Source organism: Narcine bancroftii, chromosome 10 (assembly GCF_036971445.1).
Source record: "Narcine bancroftii isolate sNarBan1 chromosome 10, sNarBan1.hap1, whole genome shotgun sequence".
In the NCBI taxonomy this organism is placed as follows: Eukaryota; Metazoa; Chordata; class Chondrichthyes; order Torpediniformes; family Narcinidae; genus Narcine; species Narcine bancroftii.
The window spans coordinates 28,009,112-28,027,220 of NC_091478.1; the positions used below are offsets into that span (position 1 = coordinate 28,009,112).

Here is an 18,109-nt window from a genome sequence, read left to right on the forward strand (position 1 = left end):
ATTCTGTTGAAGGTGAAGCTGGTGGTACATGCGTGAGTCAGCAGTGTGAACAGCACTGGACTGAGAACACAGCCCTGAGGTGCACCAGTGCTCAGTGTGATGGGGCTTGAGTTTTGCTGCCACTCGATGCAATTGCACCTGTTTCTGAAATTAAATCAGTGCTTTCATCTTCACACCTGCACGTCCCATGCTGGTAGAGCTCTAAAAAAAGTAAAAACACAAAGTTGGAGAAATTCAGCAGGTCAAGCAGTGTCTTTTATATAGCAAAGGTAGAAATACATAACCGACGTTTTGGCCAAGAGCCCTTCATCAAGGTATGGGAAAATGTCATCAGGCATCTGAACAAAAGAGATGGGGGGGGGGGGAGGGTTTGTAACATACATTACAAACCCACTATCTCCCAAATCTACCTTGACTACACTTCCTCACACCCTGTCCCCTGCAAGGATTCTATCACCTTCTCTCAGTTTTTCCAGGTCTGCCACATCTGTTCCCAAGATGAAGTCTTCCAATCCAAATCTTCTGAATTGTCTGCCTTCTTCCACAAACGAGGCTTCCCCTCCACCTCCATCAATTCAGACCTCACCCGCATTTCCTCCATTTCCTGCTCATCTGCCCTGGTCCCCTCTGCCCCCAAACATAGAATTCCCCCTTATCCTCACGTACCACCCCACCGGCCTCTTCATCCAACATATTATATTCTGGAATTGCCGGCACTTACAACAGGATCCCACTCGTCTTCCCCTCTCTACCTCCATCACTCTTTCGTCCACTCATTCCTCCTCTTCCCCCCCTCAATCGCACCTCCCCCTATCCTCAGCACCTTCCCCTGTAGTTGCAGAAGATGCCATACTTACACCCACACCTCCTCCCTCACCTCGGTCTGGGCTCCAAACTGGTCTTTCAAGTGAAGCAGGACTGATTTACTGCATTTGGTACTCCCTTTATGATCTTCTCTACATTGGAGAGACTGAGCGTAAATTGGGAGATTACTTCACTGACCACCAGAGACCTCCCAGTAGCCAACCATTTCAGTTCTGTGCACACTCTCATGTCTGTCCACAGCCTTATGTACAGTCCCATCAAGACCATCTGCATATTGGAGGACCACCTGATTTTCTGTCTGGGCACACTCCAGCCAGATGGCATTAATATCGACTTTTCTGGTTTCTGCTAACCTGCTCCCATCTTCCCCCTCCCCCCTTCCCCTTCCCAGATCTTCTCTCTTCCTTCCCTTCCCCCTCCCTTCACCTAGCCATCCCTCCTCCCCTTGACTGCTTCTGTCACCTTCCTTCCTTCTCCACCTATCACCTCCTGCCTTGTGATCATCCCCCTCCACCCCTACTCTTTGGTTCAGATGCCTGCCAATATTTTTCCATACCTCGATGAAGGGCTCAAGCCCGAAACATCAGTATTTTTATCTTTGCTATGTAGGACACTATTTCACCTGCTGAGTTTCTCCAGCGTTGTGTTTTTACTTCAACCACGGTGTCTGCAGATTTTTATGTTTTACTTCTCTCTGAAAAAAAGAACCGACTAATATTAGGGACCACATCTGATATCAATTAGTTTTTTTTTGATGTTTTATTTAAATTAATATTCCATTCTGTTTATAATCTTCGATTACTACCAACTTGCTGTGTGGCCAAATTCTTCTTTATATTTAAGTTTGTAGATGACTGCATTGATGTCGGTTGGATCTCAAACAACGATGAGACCAAGTACAGGAAGGAAATAAAAAGTCAAGTGGCAATGTCAGCAAAACAAAGGAAGCAGGGTGAAGCACAATTCCATGTCCGGATCAACAGTAGTCGAGGCAGAGATGATAGAAGTAGACATGACTTGAAACAATTCAATATTCAAATCCGAGCTCCGCTCATTTCATTCTGTAATATCTGGATATGCTGAGTTGGATTACCTTCATGGGAAAGGACAGTCCTATTGCAGAGCCCTGGGGCATTTCATGCAGTGTCCCCCAACAGATACACACATCACATTTTGTACTATCATTTCTTGCTTTATAATCTTTTTCTTGCTCTAGATTTCTGGGAAACAGTCTTCATTAGATTCCAATCAGATTTCATATTTACTCCCAGAGTACGTACATGACACCACATACAACCCTGAGATTCTTTTTCCTGAAGGCGAGGCAGAATTGGTAATGCAAAAAAAAACTGCACTCAACATACATGTTAACAAATAAAGAAATGTAAACAAACTGTGCAATAGAGGAGAAAAACAAACAACAAAGTGCAAAATTAAGTCCTTAAATGAGTCCCTGATTGAGTTTGTTGTTGAGAAGTCTGAAGGTGGAGGGGGAGCAGCTGTTCCTGAACCTGGTGGTGCGAATCTTGTGGCATCTACACCTCTTTCCTGATGGTAGCTGCGAGAACAGCTGGATCCTTGATGATTGCTGCTGTTCTCCGACAGCAGCATTCTCTGTAGATGTTCTCAATGGTGAGGAGAGTTTTGCGTGTGACGTCCTGGGCTGAGTTCACTACCTTTTGCAGGGATTTCCGCTTGGGGGCATTGGGATCCCTATAACAGACAGTGATGCAGCCGGTAGCACACTTTCCACCACATATCTATAGAAGTGCCATGCAATTCTATGACATAAAGCCTTTTCTGGTGATATTACCTCAGTATCTCGATTGGTTTGTTAGGACTATTGCTGATGACCACAAGTTGCTGCTTTCTGCACACTCTGGGCAGAGCTCCATTCCTCTGCAAGGACCTAGTTTTTATGCCTGAATGGTCTTCCGTGTACATTGAATTTGCCTGCCAATCACGGGAAGCAGAAGGAAGTTGTGAACTTATTCCTCAACATGAAAGAGATTTTTAAGTTCCAATTCACCAAGCAAATTTGCACTGATTGTCACAAATGAAGCATGATGACATTTTGCAAGGTGGTCCCCGGCAGATTTTTCTCCTTTCAAGCTCTACTCACCCTACTCTCTTAAATTTTCTTTCAGAGTTTGCAATCTTGCAAAATCCCCAGGAACAACCAACCTCCCAAATGAAAGGGAAAAATTACATTGCATTCACCCTGCACCAACTGATCTCTGGAATTCCACACTCCTGTTCTGTGGGCCACACAGGCTGTGGGTGTCTTGTGGTCAAAGGGCCCACATCCATGCTGTGGGCTGCTGGAGACTGGGTCCTGGGAATCAGATATCAGAACAGGGTGCTGAGGGCAAAAAGGGCCTCAGGTGCTGATCATGTTGGAGGTTGGGGAGCTCGGGCTGCCAATGGTTTGAATTGGAACCTGTGAATGGAATGTGGGGGTGAATCTAAAACAGCTAAGGGACTCTTTTTTGCTCATGGTTGAGCCAAGTTTAATGTCATCCGATTGCACAAGTACAACCTGACAAAACACAACCACACATAAAACATATATAGGCAAACAATACATATGGAGGACAAGTATTCAAAAAATAAATTGTTTCATGAATATGACAGACAAAAGTTGGTACATGAAATATTTTAATGTATTATTATGTGACAATAAAAGGAATCTTGGATTTTGCATCTTAGTTGCTGTACTATGCATGAGATGGCTTACTGATCTGCTCACAAAATAAAGTTTATCGCTCCATTTTGTAACATGACGATAATCTTGAACGATATTCGGCAGAGATTTATCTTTGGCAGCAAATAGCCTGTGAAATGTACAAAGAACTCAAAAGAAAAGGGACACTTGGTTCATTTTAGATGAAAAGCTCCAAAGTGATTTCTTTTTGAAAAATCTGATACAAAAGCAACAAGATACGACTGAGTTGGTGAGTATTTCTCTCTCCCCCCAGTAATTGCCCTTTAAATGGAAGACTGTTTCCCTGACCACAACGCCAGGCAAAACACAGCAAATGAATGATTGGAGCTTAAAAATCACGAGGTCAGTTGCTATGGAAATTGCTGAAAGAATAGTTAAATAATAACGAAGCGAATTGTTCCTCCCTCCCATTGCTTCATGAATTTAAGCCATTGGGCTGAGCAGAGCGCATGCGCACAGTTAAATTCCCAGATTTACGCTAAACAGACAACAAAAGCCCACAAAGAGTTGCCGGAGGATCTCAGTGGATCAGACGGCATCTATTTTTGGGGGGGGGGGGAAGAAAGAGAAGAGGAATAGCCCGTTAACGTTTCGGGTCTGAACCCCTTTCTCAAGAAAGGACGGTAATAAGCGATTATAACCCTTGGCGCATGCGCAGCACCAAACACCGGCACTATTTCCCCAACCCCGTCGCCACGCATGCGCAGCACCAAGCACCGGCACTATTTCCCCAACCCCGTCGCCACGCATGTGCATGGTGGGTCAGTAGCGCGAATACATTTTATAAGGGGACTAAGAAATGACCGAAACGATCTTCAAATTATACAGAAGGCCTTTCACAAAGGATATTTCTTTCAACAAAAAAACAGCCGTTAATCAAAAGAACATAGCGTTGAAAGAAAGTTACTATTTAACGAATAAAGATGGGCGTTTGCACAAACCGGTTGACACTGGTTTCGGGCAGTTTCCGCACCTGCGCAATGGAGAGACGCCGACTCCTAACCGCAGCACAATTTTTATTTAGTTGCCTATAATAACAGTAAATAAACATCAATTTTTCAATGGAAACGCACATGTAATAATATATGCTTACATTTTTAAAAATTGGAAATTTGTAGTCCCAGTCCCTGTGACTACGCACGCGCGCGAGTTTTGCCGTCAACTCTTGTCAGTAAAAAAAAATACAAATTGTTGTGTGCATTCATGAAATTATTGATGATAACTGGAAGAATGAGTTTAGAATGAAAAAATATTTAGGGTTTGTCGCAGAGGTTGCTATTGCGCATGTGAACTGTCGTGGGTTGGGTTGGGTAGGGTGGACCCGTAGACCCCCCCCCCACCCAACGCTGCGCATGCACAACTATCTAGGGGGTGAAAGTGGAGAAGGCCGCTGCGCAATGCCGGCGCCGTGAAAACTGCGCATGCGAACTTGGTGGAGGGGGAGGAAAGGACGGCAGGGCGCATGCGGACTTGGTGGAGGGGGGGAAAGGACGGCAGGGCGCATGCGGATCAGGTTATTGGGAACCGAAGGAGTACAGAGCTCATGCGGTTGGAGGGATGAAGGAATGACGGCGCGCAAGCGCGAGGGAAGGAGGAACGGGCGGAGGGTGGCACTGCGCATGCGGAGTAGCAGACAGGCTATCCCAGAGTGCTTTGCTGGACAACAAGGGACGGAAGCGAAAGATCGCTGGCTTTTCTGAGGAGAAAAAAATACATAATCGTCATTTTGTCAAAAGATATTTTCCAGGCGGTGGTTTCGCGTCGGGAGGGTCGAAGAGCCGTCGGTGTTGGAGACCAGGCTATAGTGTTTCGGGCGGCGGCGGACGTGCGGCGGAGTCCGCTTTCTTTACTCCCCCCCCCCCCCCCCCCCCCGGTCGCCATGGTGCAGACGGACAAGGTGCCCGGCGGACCGTCAGAGAGCGGCGGCAGCGGCGACAACGCCCCGCCTGCCCAGTCCTCCTCCACCCTCGTGCCCGCTGCCGACCCCGCGCCGCCCAACCAGCCCCCCGCACCCCCGACAGAGCCTGGCGTCGCTTCCCCCGACCCGGCCGTCGCCAACGGCGGTCTCGACGCTCAGCAGTCCTCCTCGCAGCCTGAGGGTGCCGGCAGCAAGAAGAAGTTTCTTTGCGGCGTCGTGGAAGGTAAAGAGTGGCTGGAAATTGTGACATTCAGGTTGTAAATATCCCACTCTCCAAATATGTCAATTTATTTAATTTTAACGAAATTACGTCTTTTATTTTTGTCTTACTCCTTGCTGGTGGGTGTGAGGCCTGTTACCTGTGATGTCATAATATCTTTAAATACTGTCTCTCTGTCCCACTTGTCCATACCAACAAGTTTAATAAGGAAAAGGAAGTAAAGTACGAAAGTCTATAGACACAGTGGATAAAATAAAAACTATGCTGGAGGAAGTATCATGATTCTAGCAAAGATAAAGCAGATTTATTACCACAGTTCATGCATGACATCACATACATCCCTGAGATTCTTTTTCCTGAGGGCGAGACAGAATTACCAGTTAATGACAGTGCAAAAAAAAACCGCAATGCACACATGTAAACAAATAAAGAAATGCAAACAATTGACTGCTATACAGTGATAAACAATAGAAGGGCCGAACGGGCTATTTTCTATGGTTTTAATAAAGTGCAAAAGTAAAGTCTTTAAATGAGTCCCTGATTGAGTTTGTTGAAGATTCTGATGGTGAAGGGGTAGTAGATGTTACTGAGTCGGGTGGTGTGAGTCTTGTGGCACCTACTCCTATATCCTGATGGTAGCAGCGAGAACAGAGCGGGTGCTAAGTGATGTGGATCCTTGATGATTGCTGATGCTCTCCCTTGTCAGTGTTCCTTCCAGATGTTCTTAAGGTGGGGAAGGTTTTGCCTTTGATATCCAGGGCAGCATCTACTATCTTTTGGAGGGCATTTTGCTCAGTTAAAGGTATATAACCAATGATTCGGGCTTGAGCCCTTCAAGGTATTTTTTTAATGAGGTGAGAGTAGGGGGCTGGGGTCAGGATAGTATATTTTACTGGGATGCTTTGTCATTTCATCAAAATTATTTTTTGGGTGGTTGTTAGGAAAATTCAAGGTTCAATTTATTGCCGTTGTAATAAAGACAGTGCAATATTGCATGGAATTTAAGACAGACACATTTACCATTGGCAGAAATTGCCTGAAGTGCCTCTCCTGTATTAATTGCATTGCCATTTGTATGCTTTGATCTGGAGGGATCAGACTAGAGATTTTAAAATTCATGTTGTCTTTTTAAGAATGAGGTAAAGATTTTTCTGAGGGCTGTAGGTTTTTTTTTGATTTCGCTAATTTGGAAACTGAATCAAGGATCATGGGGAACAGGTAGAAAAAGGGGAACTGGTTACATCACTGTCTGGTATGGAGGTGTCAATGACAGGAAAAGGCTACAGAAAAATGTGAACTTTGTTCAGTGCCATCATGCAGTCTCTGCTCAAGGAACCTCACCACCCAGGTGATGACCTCATTGCAACCATCTGGAAGGAGATTCAGGAGCCTGAAGACAAACACCCAGCAGCACAAGGATAGCTTCTTTCGCTCTGCCATTAGATTTATGAACGGACAATGAACCACTGACCCACTTCACTTTCTCTTTTGCTTTAATTTATTTAAAAATGTAATTTATAGCAAAGCCACAAATTTCATGACATGTTCGTGACAATAAGTTCTGATTATGATTGAATGATGGGGCTGGCTTAAGTGGATGTCCTGTTGACTTGCTTTTCAATTGTGTTCAGAAATAAAAGCCATTAATGGCAATAGTAATGTTAAAATCTTTGGTTATGAGGCCACTTTTGGGGAAGTATTTGTAATCTCCCAAAAAACAATTTCCATTGACGGATGTGGTGGGTGAAATTAAGAATGAACAATAAATGCTAACCTTTACAGAGAGAGCTGAAAATTGGGTCTCTGTCAACTGGGATTGGCCTGATTGCTTTGTCTTTTCATTGACTTAAAAGACTTTCCTCACCACTGTTATTTGGTAAAATTCTTGCAGATCAAAAGACTCCAAGCCTTTGAGTCATTTTACCCAATTCCGATTCTAGATTGATTACATTTAACGTCTATCTTCGTGTTAGTGACTTTTGAAAGGCTTCCAATATTTATGGAGGGAGGTGTGGGTGGTAGAGACTGAATTGAGGATAAGGCTGTGTAAAAACAGAAATTCTAGAGGAACTCAGCAGGTTGCACTCCTCTCAGCAGGTGGAAGCTACTAAAGGGAGTGAAGGTTGTAGCATGAGGAAAGGTGTATTCCTGACTCAGGATAAGAATGTGTACAGAAGAGAACAGGCTTTTGCTTTTTCAAGCCAAAAACAAACTGCTGGAAGAAGTAAGACCACAAACATGTTGGAGGAATTCCGCAGGTCACACCTCCATCAGCAATGTTAAAAGATGTTCAATGGATATGGCAAGAGGACAAGAGAGAGGAAAGGTAAGAATTGATTGGGGGAGGGGGCTGTTTTTGGCTTTGTGAAAGAGGGAAAAGGAGAGAGAGAGAGATGGAGCTATAGGAAAGGAGACATAAGAAAAGATGGTGGGGTCAAACAGAAACTGGGTTGATATTAATGCCATCTGGTTGGAGGGTGACTAGATGGAATGTTGTTCCAATTTGTGGTGGTTTCACTCTGACTGCATGAGACCATGGTCAAGACTGCATATAGGCATCCCAGTAAAATGGCAGGGGAGGAGCACAGGGTTATGGGCAATAGGTTATAGGTGGATCTGGGTGGGAAAGCAAGAAAAAAAGCTTAGAAGTGATGGGGAGAGGTGATAGCTCTCTGAATGAAGAGGGAAGGGGTAGGGAGCTGGAGGAAAGGGATGAGGAAGACAAGGGAGTGACCTAATGGAAACTGGAGAGGTTGATGTTAATGTCATCTGGTTGGAGAGTATGCAGAGAGGATATTGGGTATTGCTCCTTCAACTTTTGGGTGGCTCTGGTTTGGCAGGGCATGAGGCCTCGAACAGGCATGTCAGTGCTGGAGTGAGACATGGAATTGAAATGGGTGGCCACTGGGATATCTGCTATTGTGTTAGAGTTGATTGAGGAAATGATCTCCCAGTCTGTGCCCAGTCTCTGATGTGGAGGAAACCACAATGGGAGCATTGGATACAGTAGATGGTCCTATGTTTCCCATGTTCCTGAATTTCCCTATGATGCAAAAATATATTCAACTGTGTCTTAAATATGTTTAAAAACGCAGCCTCTATGATTTATCTGGTCAGAGAATTCCACAGATAAATTGTCAGATTAGTCATGTCAGAAATGTATCTTTTGCATTCCTGAGTTAGTTGGGCAGGAAGTTTTTAATTAATTAAAAAAACATTGTGCTAACTTAATATTTGGTAAGTGTCTTCTGATGGTAATATCTCATCAAAAGGATGATGGCCATCTTTAATAAATCCCAAATTCTTGTAGCAGAGGATTCAATGAATGTGAGGTACATCCAATTAACTGGAGGTTAAGTTTGGCAGTTTGCAGAATACATGCATTGATTGCTTGGTTCCATAATTCCAGCATGAAAAAATGTTTGGTTATAAAGCATATGAGTAACTGGAGATGTAAAAAAAAATGCTTTAATATTTTGGATCAAGTTGATGGGGGGGGGGGAACCTTGAGAATTTGGCTATTTATGAAACATGGATGTTTGTAAGAAATTGAGTTTTGCCTTTGCTGACCACTTCAGTTTTTTTGACAGCTTAGGCAGACATTTTGTTTGAAGTTCTTGATCTGAAAACTTGAAGTTCTGATCCATTCATGTCTAAAACTGAGGAGACAAAATGCCTGCCCTGAAGTTTCTTAACCCAAAGGTTTTTGAATTGCTCAAACTCGCATGGCTGGCATGCTGATGTGCTTTGCAATCTGAACATCTCTTTTTTTCAGATGCTTTTATCAGAAAAGTGGTTAATTATAGCACGTGTTCAGTTAAATATCTATTTGCATCCTTTTGCTGAGTAGTTTATATGAGGCTAGATTGTTGAAAGCTGCTAGTTGAATTGTAAGCCTTGTATGCTTGCTTTGCAGCTTTTGGTTGCCAGAAAAACCTAATCTTGTTGTATTAACTCTGAGATTTACTTCAACACCCCCCCCCCCCCCAACCTAATTAAGAGATGGTTCTAATGTAAAAGAAACAAAAACTGGTATATTCAAGATCTGAACAAAATATCTTTCGAAAGAGCTCAAGCCTGAAATGTTATGTATCTTTGCTGTATAAAGTTCCCTGTTTGACTTGCTGAGCTTTTCCACCATTGGGCTTTTACTTCACTCACGGTGTCAGCTGACTTTGTTTTAATTGTATCTTCAATATATTCAACAGTCTAGCTTCTGACACCCTCTGGGACAGGGAATCTCAGAGATTTATTGAAGTGAAAAAAAGAATAACACAGAAAGATCTTGTTCTATAAGTTGTAAGTGGGAAAACAAGTGGGACTGAATGAGACTTGCGTGAGACTGGACACTGTAAACCAATAGGATTTTTAAATGCTTGATGTATATTCACTGCTCTTTCTGCTGATTTTTGGGTGCAATTATCCACTTTATATCCTTTCAGACCTGCAGTGGTGACTTGTGATGTGTGACAATATTTACAAAAAATGAGAAAATTTGCATCCTCAATGCTGTCCAGTTTTGTTTCTTTTTGGCTTCTGGTCTCTTCAAAACATATTTTCTCCCCTCCCTTTGGGCAGGTTAAATGAGTTTAACTGTACCTTTCTCTTTAACATTATACCCTGCACTTTTGTTTTAATATACAATTAGACCCTGCACTTGTTTTTATTCTTTCCTTAACAATTGTGCTACATAGGTTGACTTTCCTGGATGGCACTAAACCAAAGTTTTAAAACTGTATCTTAGTACACATGACAATTAACAATGCAATAGGGGCGGCACAGTTAGTACAGCACTATAACAGCACCAGTGACTGAGTTTTAATCTGGCGCTGTCTAAAAAGAGTTTGAATGCCCTCTGTAGGTTTAAAATTGGATGGCACAATTCGTGTAGTGGTTAGTACAACCGTATTACAGTGACAGTGATCAGAACCAGAGTTTGAATCCTGTGCTGTTTGTAAAGAGTTTGTATGTTCTCCCCACATCCACGTGGGTTTCCTCAGGGTGCTCCAGTTTCCTCCCACCCTTCAAAACGTACTGGGGTTTGTATGTCATTTGGGTGTAACTGGGTGATGTGGGCTTGTGGGCCAAACTGGCCTGTTACTGTCCTGTTGTGTCTAAATTTTAAAAATGAAAATTCAACTTGTAGGATATTTGGCCCAATTTCTTGGGGACTCCTTTCTTGTTGCCTTGAATCCATGTTGTCCTTTTTGTTATCTTCACTTCTGGATTGTTTATTCGTGATTTGAAATAAGTAGATTCATTTTCCACTTGTGGCAGAAATACACATAATGTTGCTTCTTTGTACTACAGAAGAGTACTGGATAAATTTACTCCAATTTCTCCATAAGTTGAAATGTGACTGGCAAATTAAGTCTGCCTGCAAAACTTTGTCAGTATCTACTATGAGAAGAGTGGTACCTTGTAGATTGATGGATATTTAATGGGGAAGTTTAATCTAGTGTCAGCATTGCAGTGCAAGTTAGGATTTGATTTGAGTTGATTGAAATCAACTTCAACTACAGTATTTCCAAACTCCAAAAAACCAAATCCTGTTGTACAACTGCTACATCCGTGTAAGAATGATGGTCATTGTTCATAAAATGAGTTTAAAAATTTAACATTGATAATGTAACTTATTTAGCGAAATAAATTCTCTGAATTTTGTGGTACAATGCTGTTTTAACTAAGAATGCAAAGGGGTTGATAACAAACCTTTAATCTCATTAACTGCTAACTATACACTGTGCTCTTAAATGTGTAAGAGTTATTAAATCCCATTAAATTTTCTTCTGTTGGGGAATGGTGTTCGTAATTCAGATGTTAACAGGCTGTAACAGAATGATTCTCCATCTGGCCATTTTGCCTAATGTGATCTAATCCTGATGCTAAAATACTCATCACACCAAGCCACTTTCACCAGGTCTCCTGATACTATCCATTTTACTCAATTATTTTAAAGCCTTTGTGTAAAATTAAGCTTAAGGCTTAATCATTTGCACAATGTGAGGAATACCACTGCCTTTTCTCTTCCTCTGCCGAAGAGTTGGTGAATTAAACTTGCTGATACAGTATTATCATACCAGTGAAATCTGCTTAACCCATTATGGCTTACTGCAACAGCTGACAGCCTGCTGTTGGTTCACTGCCACATTCCTTTTTCACTTTAAACATAGAAAGAAGATTTATTCCTTTTGTCTCCCTTGCATTCACATGGTGAGCTGTTTTCTGTGTGGTTGCACAAAGTACAGTTGGTTGTCAAATTAGTCTCGTCATTATTTTTATTGGGGTGTCACTTTACAGTCACAGGTCTTCTATTTCTTATTGCGGTAAACAGTTCTGTGCTTCTGATGTTACTTGCTTATCTGTCACATAACTGGTACAGTGAGAATTCTTCTGCGAACAGTCGAATAGGTTATCTCCAACATTCGTACAGTTGTGTAAATGGCCCAGTTTACCGAGTGGCATGAAAATAAAGATTAATTGGTACTAAACAAGGGCAGCATGATAGCACAGAAGCTTTCTACTTTTTCCTTATCAGTGTCATTGATATGGACAGTTCCCTCACTCCTGAAGTCAATGATCATATCCTGTATCTTGTTAATGTTGAGAGAGAGAGAGAGAGAGAGATAGAAAGAGAGAGGGGTTGTTATCTTGGCATCATGGACTTGATTTTCAGACCCTTTCCTCTTTTTTAAATAAATTTGCAGCACGGTAACAGGCCCTTTCAGCCCACAAGCCTGTGCAGCTCAATTACACCCAGTTGAACTACTACCCTGATGCATCTTGAAGGGTGGGAGGAAACTGGAGACCCCAGGGATAACCCAGGCAGACACAGGGAGAACGTACAAACTCCTTACAGGCAGTATGGGATTTGAACCCTGGTCTGAACTGCTGGGACTGTAACAGTGTTGCACTAATCATGTCGCCCCTGTATTTTATCTGTGGTCTCAGTGTGATGGAGTAGGAGAAAGTGTAAGATGCCCAATATTTTTTTATTTTTATTTTTTTTAAATTTTTTATTTTTCACACCATAAATCACATTAGCCATGATATACACTATTTCTTTTTCACACATATACAGTGACTTTTTCTCCCCCCCCCCCTCCTCCCAAGCCACCCCCCCACCCCCCTCTCATCCATTTTAGGTATACAATCTAGGTTGCATTAAGCCAGTCAGACAATGTTGTCATTCAACAAAAATACACCAGAAATTCTACTGAGTCCATTCTTTTCTTTCCTTCTCCTTCCATCAACTTGGGTAATGTTTGTCCCCGGTAGGTTTTCGCTATTGTATTTAATGTAAGGCTCCTATACTTGTTCGAATATTTCAATATTATTTCTTAACCTATATGTTATTTTTTCTAATGGAATACATTTATTCATTTAAATTTAGTAGTTTCTTCCTTTTAATTTGGTTATGTATTCCATTAATATTTAAAGTCATATAGTTCAGCGTAGCCCTTTTATATTTTGTTTATCTTCTCTTTCCGTTTTTCCACCATTACCTTTCCTCCTTTTCCATTTCTGTTTTCTTATTTTCAACTCTTTATAAGACAACATTCCTATAACATCCAACATTTTCCTTATTCTCCTATTTCTATCTTATTTATCCCCAATCTCCCCTTCCCCTCCTGAGTTGTCCTTTATCCCTTATCGGACAACCACATCTCCCCTCTCCATTTGGATTTGCGAATCCACTCGCAAGCGTCAACTGATTTTGCAGTGACCGCTATTTCCCCCCACCCCGCCCCCCCCCAGAAAAGATTTCACTTTTCATATGTCACAAAGGTCACTCTTTTAATTCCCTCCTTATTCTCTCTATTCCATTACCTTCCCTTATTAATTCTTGTCTATACTATCTATATTTTCCTCTAAGTACAGATACATTCACGTATGCACATTGTCTCTATTCACTCTTATACCTCTTTACCCGCATACATATCAATCGTGATCATTTTTACTCTCATTACCCGTCTTCATCCCTCAGTCTATTTTTGTCTTTACCCACATACATATCAATCGTGATCATTTTTACTATCATTACCCGTCTTCCTCCCTCAGTCTATTTTTGTAATTGTTCTGCAAATTTTCGTGCTTCTTCTGGATCCGAGAATAGTCTGTTTTGTTGTCCTGGAATAAATATTTTCAATACCGCTGGATGCTTTAGTATAAATTTATACCCTTTCTTCCATAAAATCGCCTTTGCTGTATTGAACTCTTTTCTCTTCTTTAGGAGTTCAAAACTTATATCTGGATAAATGAAGATTTTTTGCCCTTTATACTCCAGTGGTTTGTTGCCCTCTCTTACTTTTTCCATTGTCTTCTCCAGTACCTTTTCTCTTGTAGTATATCTTAGGAATTTTACTACAATAGATCTTGGTTTTTGTTGTGGTTGTGCTTTAGAGGCCAATACTCTATGTGCCCTTTCTATTTCCATTTCTTGCTGTAGTTCTGGACATCCTAGGGTCTTAGGGATCTACTCTTTTATAAACTCCCTCATATTCTTGCCTTCTTCATCTTCCTTAAGGCCCACTATCTTTATGTTATTTCTTCTGTTATAATTTTCCATTGTATCTATTTTTTGAGCTAGTAGTTCTTGTGTCTCTTTAGTTTTTTTATTAGATTCCTCCAATTTCTTTTTTAAGTCTTCTACCTCCATTTCTGCTGCTACTGCCCGCTCTTCCATCTTGTCCATTTTCTTTCCCATTTCTGTTAAGGTCATCTCTATTTTATTCATTTTCTCTTCTGTGTTGTTTATTCTTTTTCTTAAATCCTTAAATTCCTGTGTTTGCCATTCTTTAAATGACTCCATGTATCCTTTAATAAGAGAAAGTACCTTTTTTATCTTGCCTTTCTTTTCTTCTTCTATTTCACTGTACTCTTCCTCTTCTTCTTCCTCTGGGTTGGCCATCTGTTGTTTCTTTGTTGCCCTTTCCTTCTCTTCTTTCTTGTTTCTATTGTCTTTTGTGGTCTCTTCTTGCTGCAGGTGTTCTGCAGCTGTCGTTGCCGGCTGTGGAGATCGACTCCCCAGCTGGTCCCCCCTCCCGTCGGTGTGTTTTTTTTTCATTCGCATCGCGCATGCGCGGTTGCGCACTTTTACTCAGCTCAGCGAGCCATTTTTGTAGTCCATTATTTACCGACCTGAGGGAGCGGGTTTCTCTCTCCACAGCGGGCCTCTTCGGACAGGTAAGGCCTTCACCTTTTTTCTCCTTTGTCTTCTCTTCCTCTCTTCTTACCGTTGCTTTCGATTTTTCTTTTTTTGTCGCCATCTTCTTTCCACCTTTATACTCACTTTTCTGTAACTTTTATTTCTGTGCCTTTGTGTTTTCCTTTGTTTTTCCCGACTTTTCTGGAGAGGGCTGGAGTTCACCGTCCGGCCACTACTCCATCACGTGACTCCTCCAGATGCCCAATATTTAAAGCAGCCAATCTTAAGATGGTTAAGGAACATTGTCAGTGAATATTGTGCACATTCTCATTTCACATTTGTGCTGTGTGGCAGCTGATAACTTGGGGCTTTTTCCTACTACTGCTTCATACTTTGGAGCATCTGTGGGAAATGTTTCATGGTATTATGATTGAGATTGGAATATAAGCATGGCAGACTTTGCTTTCTGTTTGCCATTTGCAAGGGTGGTTTGGGACAGGGGAAAAATTGATCCAAACAAAATGTAGCAAAAGTAAAGTTAATTGGGTAACTCTTTGAGATTGGCAAATTCCCATCAGATCGCTGCAAATACTATTTCACTATTTTCTTACTGAAATAGTCTGACTTGACTCCTGTCATGCAGTTAGAGCAGCACTGTTTTTAAATTTAGATTGTGACCAGAAATGTGAGCTTAAACAGCAGACATCTGTCACAGGCTGATTGATTCAAAGTTCCTTGCTCTTTGAAGTTGGCCATGTTTTGACTTTCTGTTTTGACTTTCCTTGATAATGAGTTTATTGTCCTGTACATTGTCCAATGTACATATGCACCAAGAATCTTATTTGCTGCAGCTGATTGGGTTTTTTTGGGAAAATACAATAGTAAATATAATTGAACTAAAGAGGAAATATATACAAAAGATATAATAAATATTCACAGTTATCACTTTAAAAAAAAAAGTAACTGGAGTAGTGCAAACTGTCCTTTTGTGGTATCAAAGTAGGGCATTAATGGTGTAACATGAGGAACTTCAAGAACCTGATAGCAATCAGAAGGAAACTATTCTTCAACTATAGGTGCTGGTTTTACTACAACTACCAGAAGGCAGCAGTAAGTTGTTGTGACCAGGGTGGTGGGGTCCTTTGATGATGTTGGCACCCATTTGTAAACTTGTCAGTTATATAGTGTGATGTGGAAGTAATTTTGATAGTGAGTAAAGGAATCTGTTGTATGTAATGTACTTGGTTCTGAGATTGCTAATTAGCAAACCAACTGTTCAGCTTCTGGCATTCAAGCTTTACAATCCAAAGAGATCTCATTTGGCATATTTTAAAAAAAAAGTGTTCTTGACTTGTATCGTGCCAAATCATTATGATGCGATTTATCTTTTCAGTGGATGTCTCCAATCAAAATATTTCTGAAATATCTCTGCAATGGCAAACAGTGATAGAAATTATTTCAGCAAGATTCTATTAACAGATTTTTATCACTTGATCGTCTAATCAAATCTAATGTGATGGTTGCGTGGAATAATTTATGGGATACTTGGTGATGGGTCCTTAATTGTGACCATTTTCTTATTTCTGATCCAGGTCAAAACCAAAATGTTTTGTCCTAAAGATTGATAACTGGTGGATTGCTGTTTGGTGATGTGGCAGTTTTGCTATGAGATCATTAGTTCTGGGTTGCCAGGGCAACAGTTGTTCTGCATCAAATAATTCAAGAGCAGCTGTTTGTCTTTAAACCAGGAGTGTGACTGGATTTTAAAGCAGTAGTGTGATGTCCACAGAGCATTCCTGAAAACTGGATTTCTGAGTGTTGCTGAAAGCGTAGCCAATCCAATGGGAGCATTTTAACGAAAAGGTGTGGTAGGTGGACTGTGCAGCGAACGAAAGAAAAACCACACAGAAGCTGTGAGTGAGCTGAATCAACCAACTGAATTAACTGGAACTCTACGAGAGGTTATCAACATGACCCCCATGATCCTTTGCAGCCTCCACCGGTACCACTGTGACATCGGCGAGTTTGCACATCCATGACCCGGTTTGCTTGCAGATCAGTGCAACCTGCTACATGACACCCACCCCCAAGAACTGGTGTTCGGATGTTCGCAAACAGTTCATACATTCAGGAGGTTGATCTCTCCACCACGGGAACAGATACTGGTTGGTCAAGGTGTGCCGGTTTGAGGCAGTTGACCATGAACGTTTCCTGCCTACCCCCAATGTCCAAAAGGCACATAGTCCCGTTGTGTTGTAACACCTTGTATGGGTGCTGAAGGGACATCCAGTGTCCACCTCTCCTAATGAAGATATATTCGCAGTCTTTGTTATCCGTTAGGACGCAAGAAGGAACTGGATTGTGAGGTTGGAATGGGGGCCAGGCTGCCCACCTTCTCGCAAAGTCACGGTAGCAACTCCATATGTGTTTCCTCCTGGTCGCGAGCTGCTGGCACAAACTCTCCCAGGACTGTCAGCAGGGCCCCATAGATGAACTCAGTAGAGGATGTGGCCAAATCCTCCTTCAGCGCAGTGCAGATGCCAAGGTGCACCCAGGACAGCTCCTCCATCTAATCCAGGCCTTGGAGCTGCACATGAAGGCCTTCTTCAGGCCATTAGACTGTGGTGGTAGGTCGTGGTGTTATGTAACTGGGTCCTTAGGAGCAGTATCCATAGGCCGGAAATGAACTGTACTCCCCTGTCTGACGTGATATTGGAAGGAAGGCTGACAGGGGCTATCCAGTTGTCAATGAAGGGCTTGGTGCAAGATGTTGTGGAAGTGTCCGAGAGTGGGACAGCTTCTGGCCATCTAGTGAACCTCTTCACCGTCGTGAACAGTTATATGGCACCTCTGGAAACCAGCAGCTACATGACAATGTCCACGTAGACGTGGTCAGATCGTCTATCAGTGGGAAGGATAACAGAGGGACTTTCATGTGCCTCTGCACCTTGGATGTTTGACTGTACAGCAAGTTCTGGCCCAGTGGCCAACCTGTTTGCGCATGCCATGCCACATGAATTTGTGTGCAACCAGTTGAGCTGTCACCCGGATGGATGGGTGGACCAACCCATGTAGTGCATTGAAGATGTGACACCTCCACGTGGTGGGAACGATGGGCCTAGGTCGGCTGGTAGACACGTCAATGAGAAGTGTTGCTTCGATGGCCCGAAATGCACGTCTTCCAGCTGGATCCTTGAGACTGCAGTGCGGAGGGCTGGTATCTTGCCATCCTGCTGCTGCAAGCGCTGTATAGTTTATTCTGGGGGAGGAAGT

At 42.3% G+C, this 18,109-nt stretch overlaps 2 protein-coding genes across 5 annotated transcripts in view; one reads left to right on the forward strand and one right to left on the reverse strand.

The window, feature by feature from the left end:
* LOC138744354 (LIM domain-binding protein 1) overlaps positions 1-5,578 on the reverse strand; it is a 94,641-nt gene extending 89,063 nt beyond the window's left edge. Inside the window, exons 1-2 of the mRNA XM_069900378.1 lie at positions 5,563-5,578; positions 4,492-4,578 (exon numbers count right to left, since the gene is read on the reverse strand). The gene's annotated coding sequence lies outside the window, so the exon portion shown is untranslated. The remainder of the gene's footprint in view (positions 1-4,491; positions 4,579-5,562) is intronic.
* The window catches only part of oga (O-GlcNAcase), a 67,762-nt gene continuing 54,752 nt past the window's right edge, over positions 5,100-18,109 (forward strand). The window contains exon 1 of one of the 4 annotated variants that reach the window (XM_069900365.1): positions 5,100-5,691. In XM_069900365.1, coding sequence (XP_069756466.1) covers positions 5,430-5,691 — 262 coding nt within the window. In that variant the 5' untranslated portion in view covers positions 5,100-5,429. The remainder of the gene's footprint in view (positions 5,692-18,109) is intronic. The other 3 variants (XM_069900364.1, XM_069900362.1, XM_069900363.1) reach the window with 3 other exon arrangements.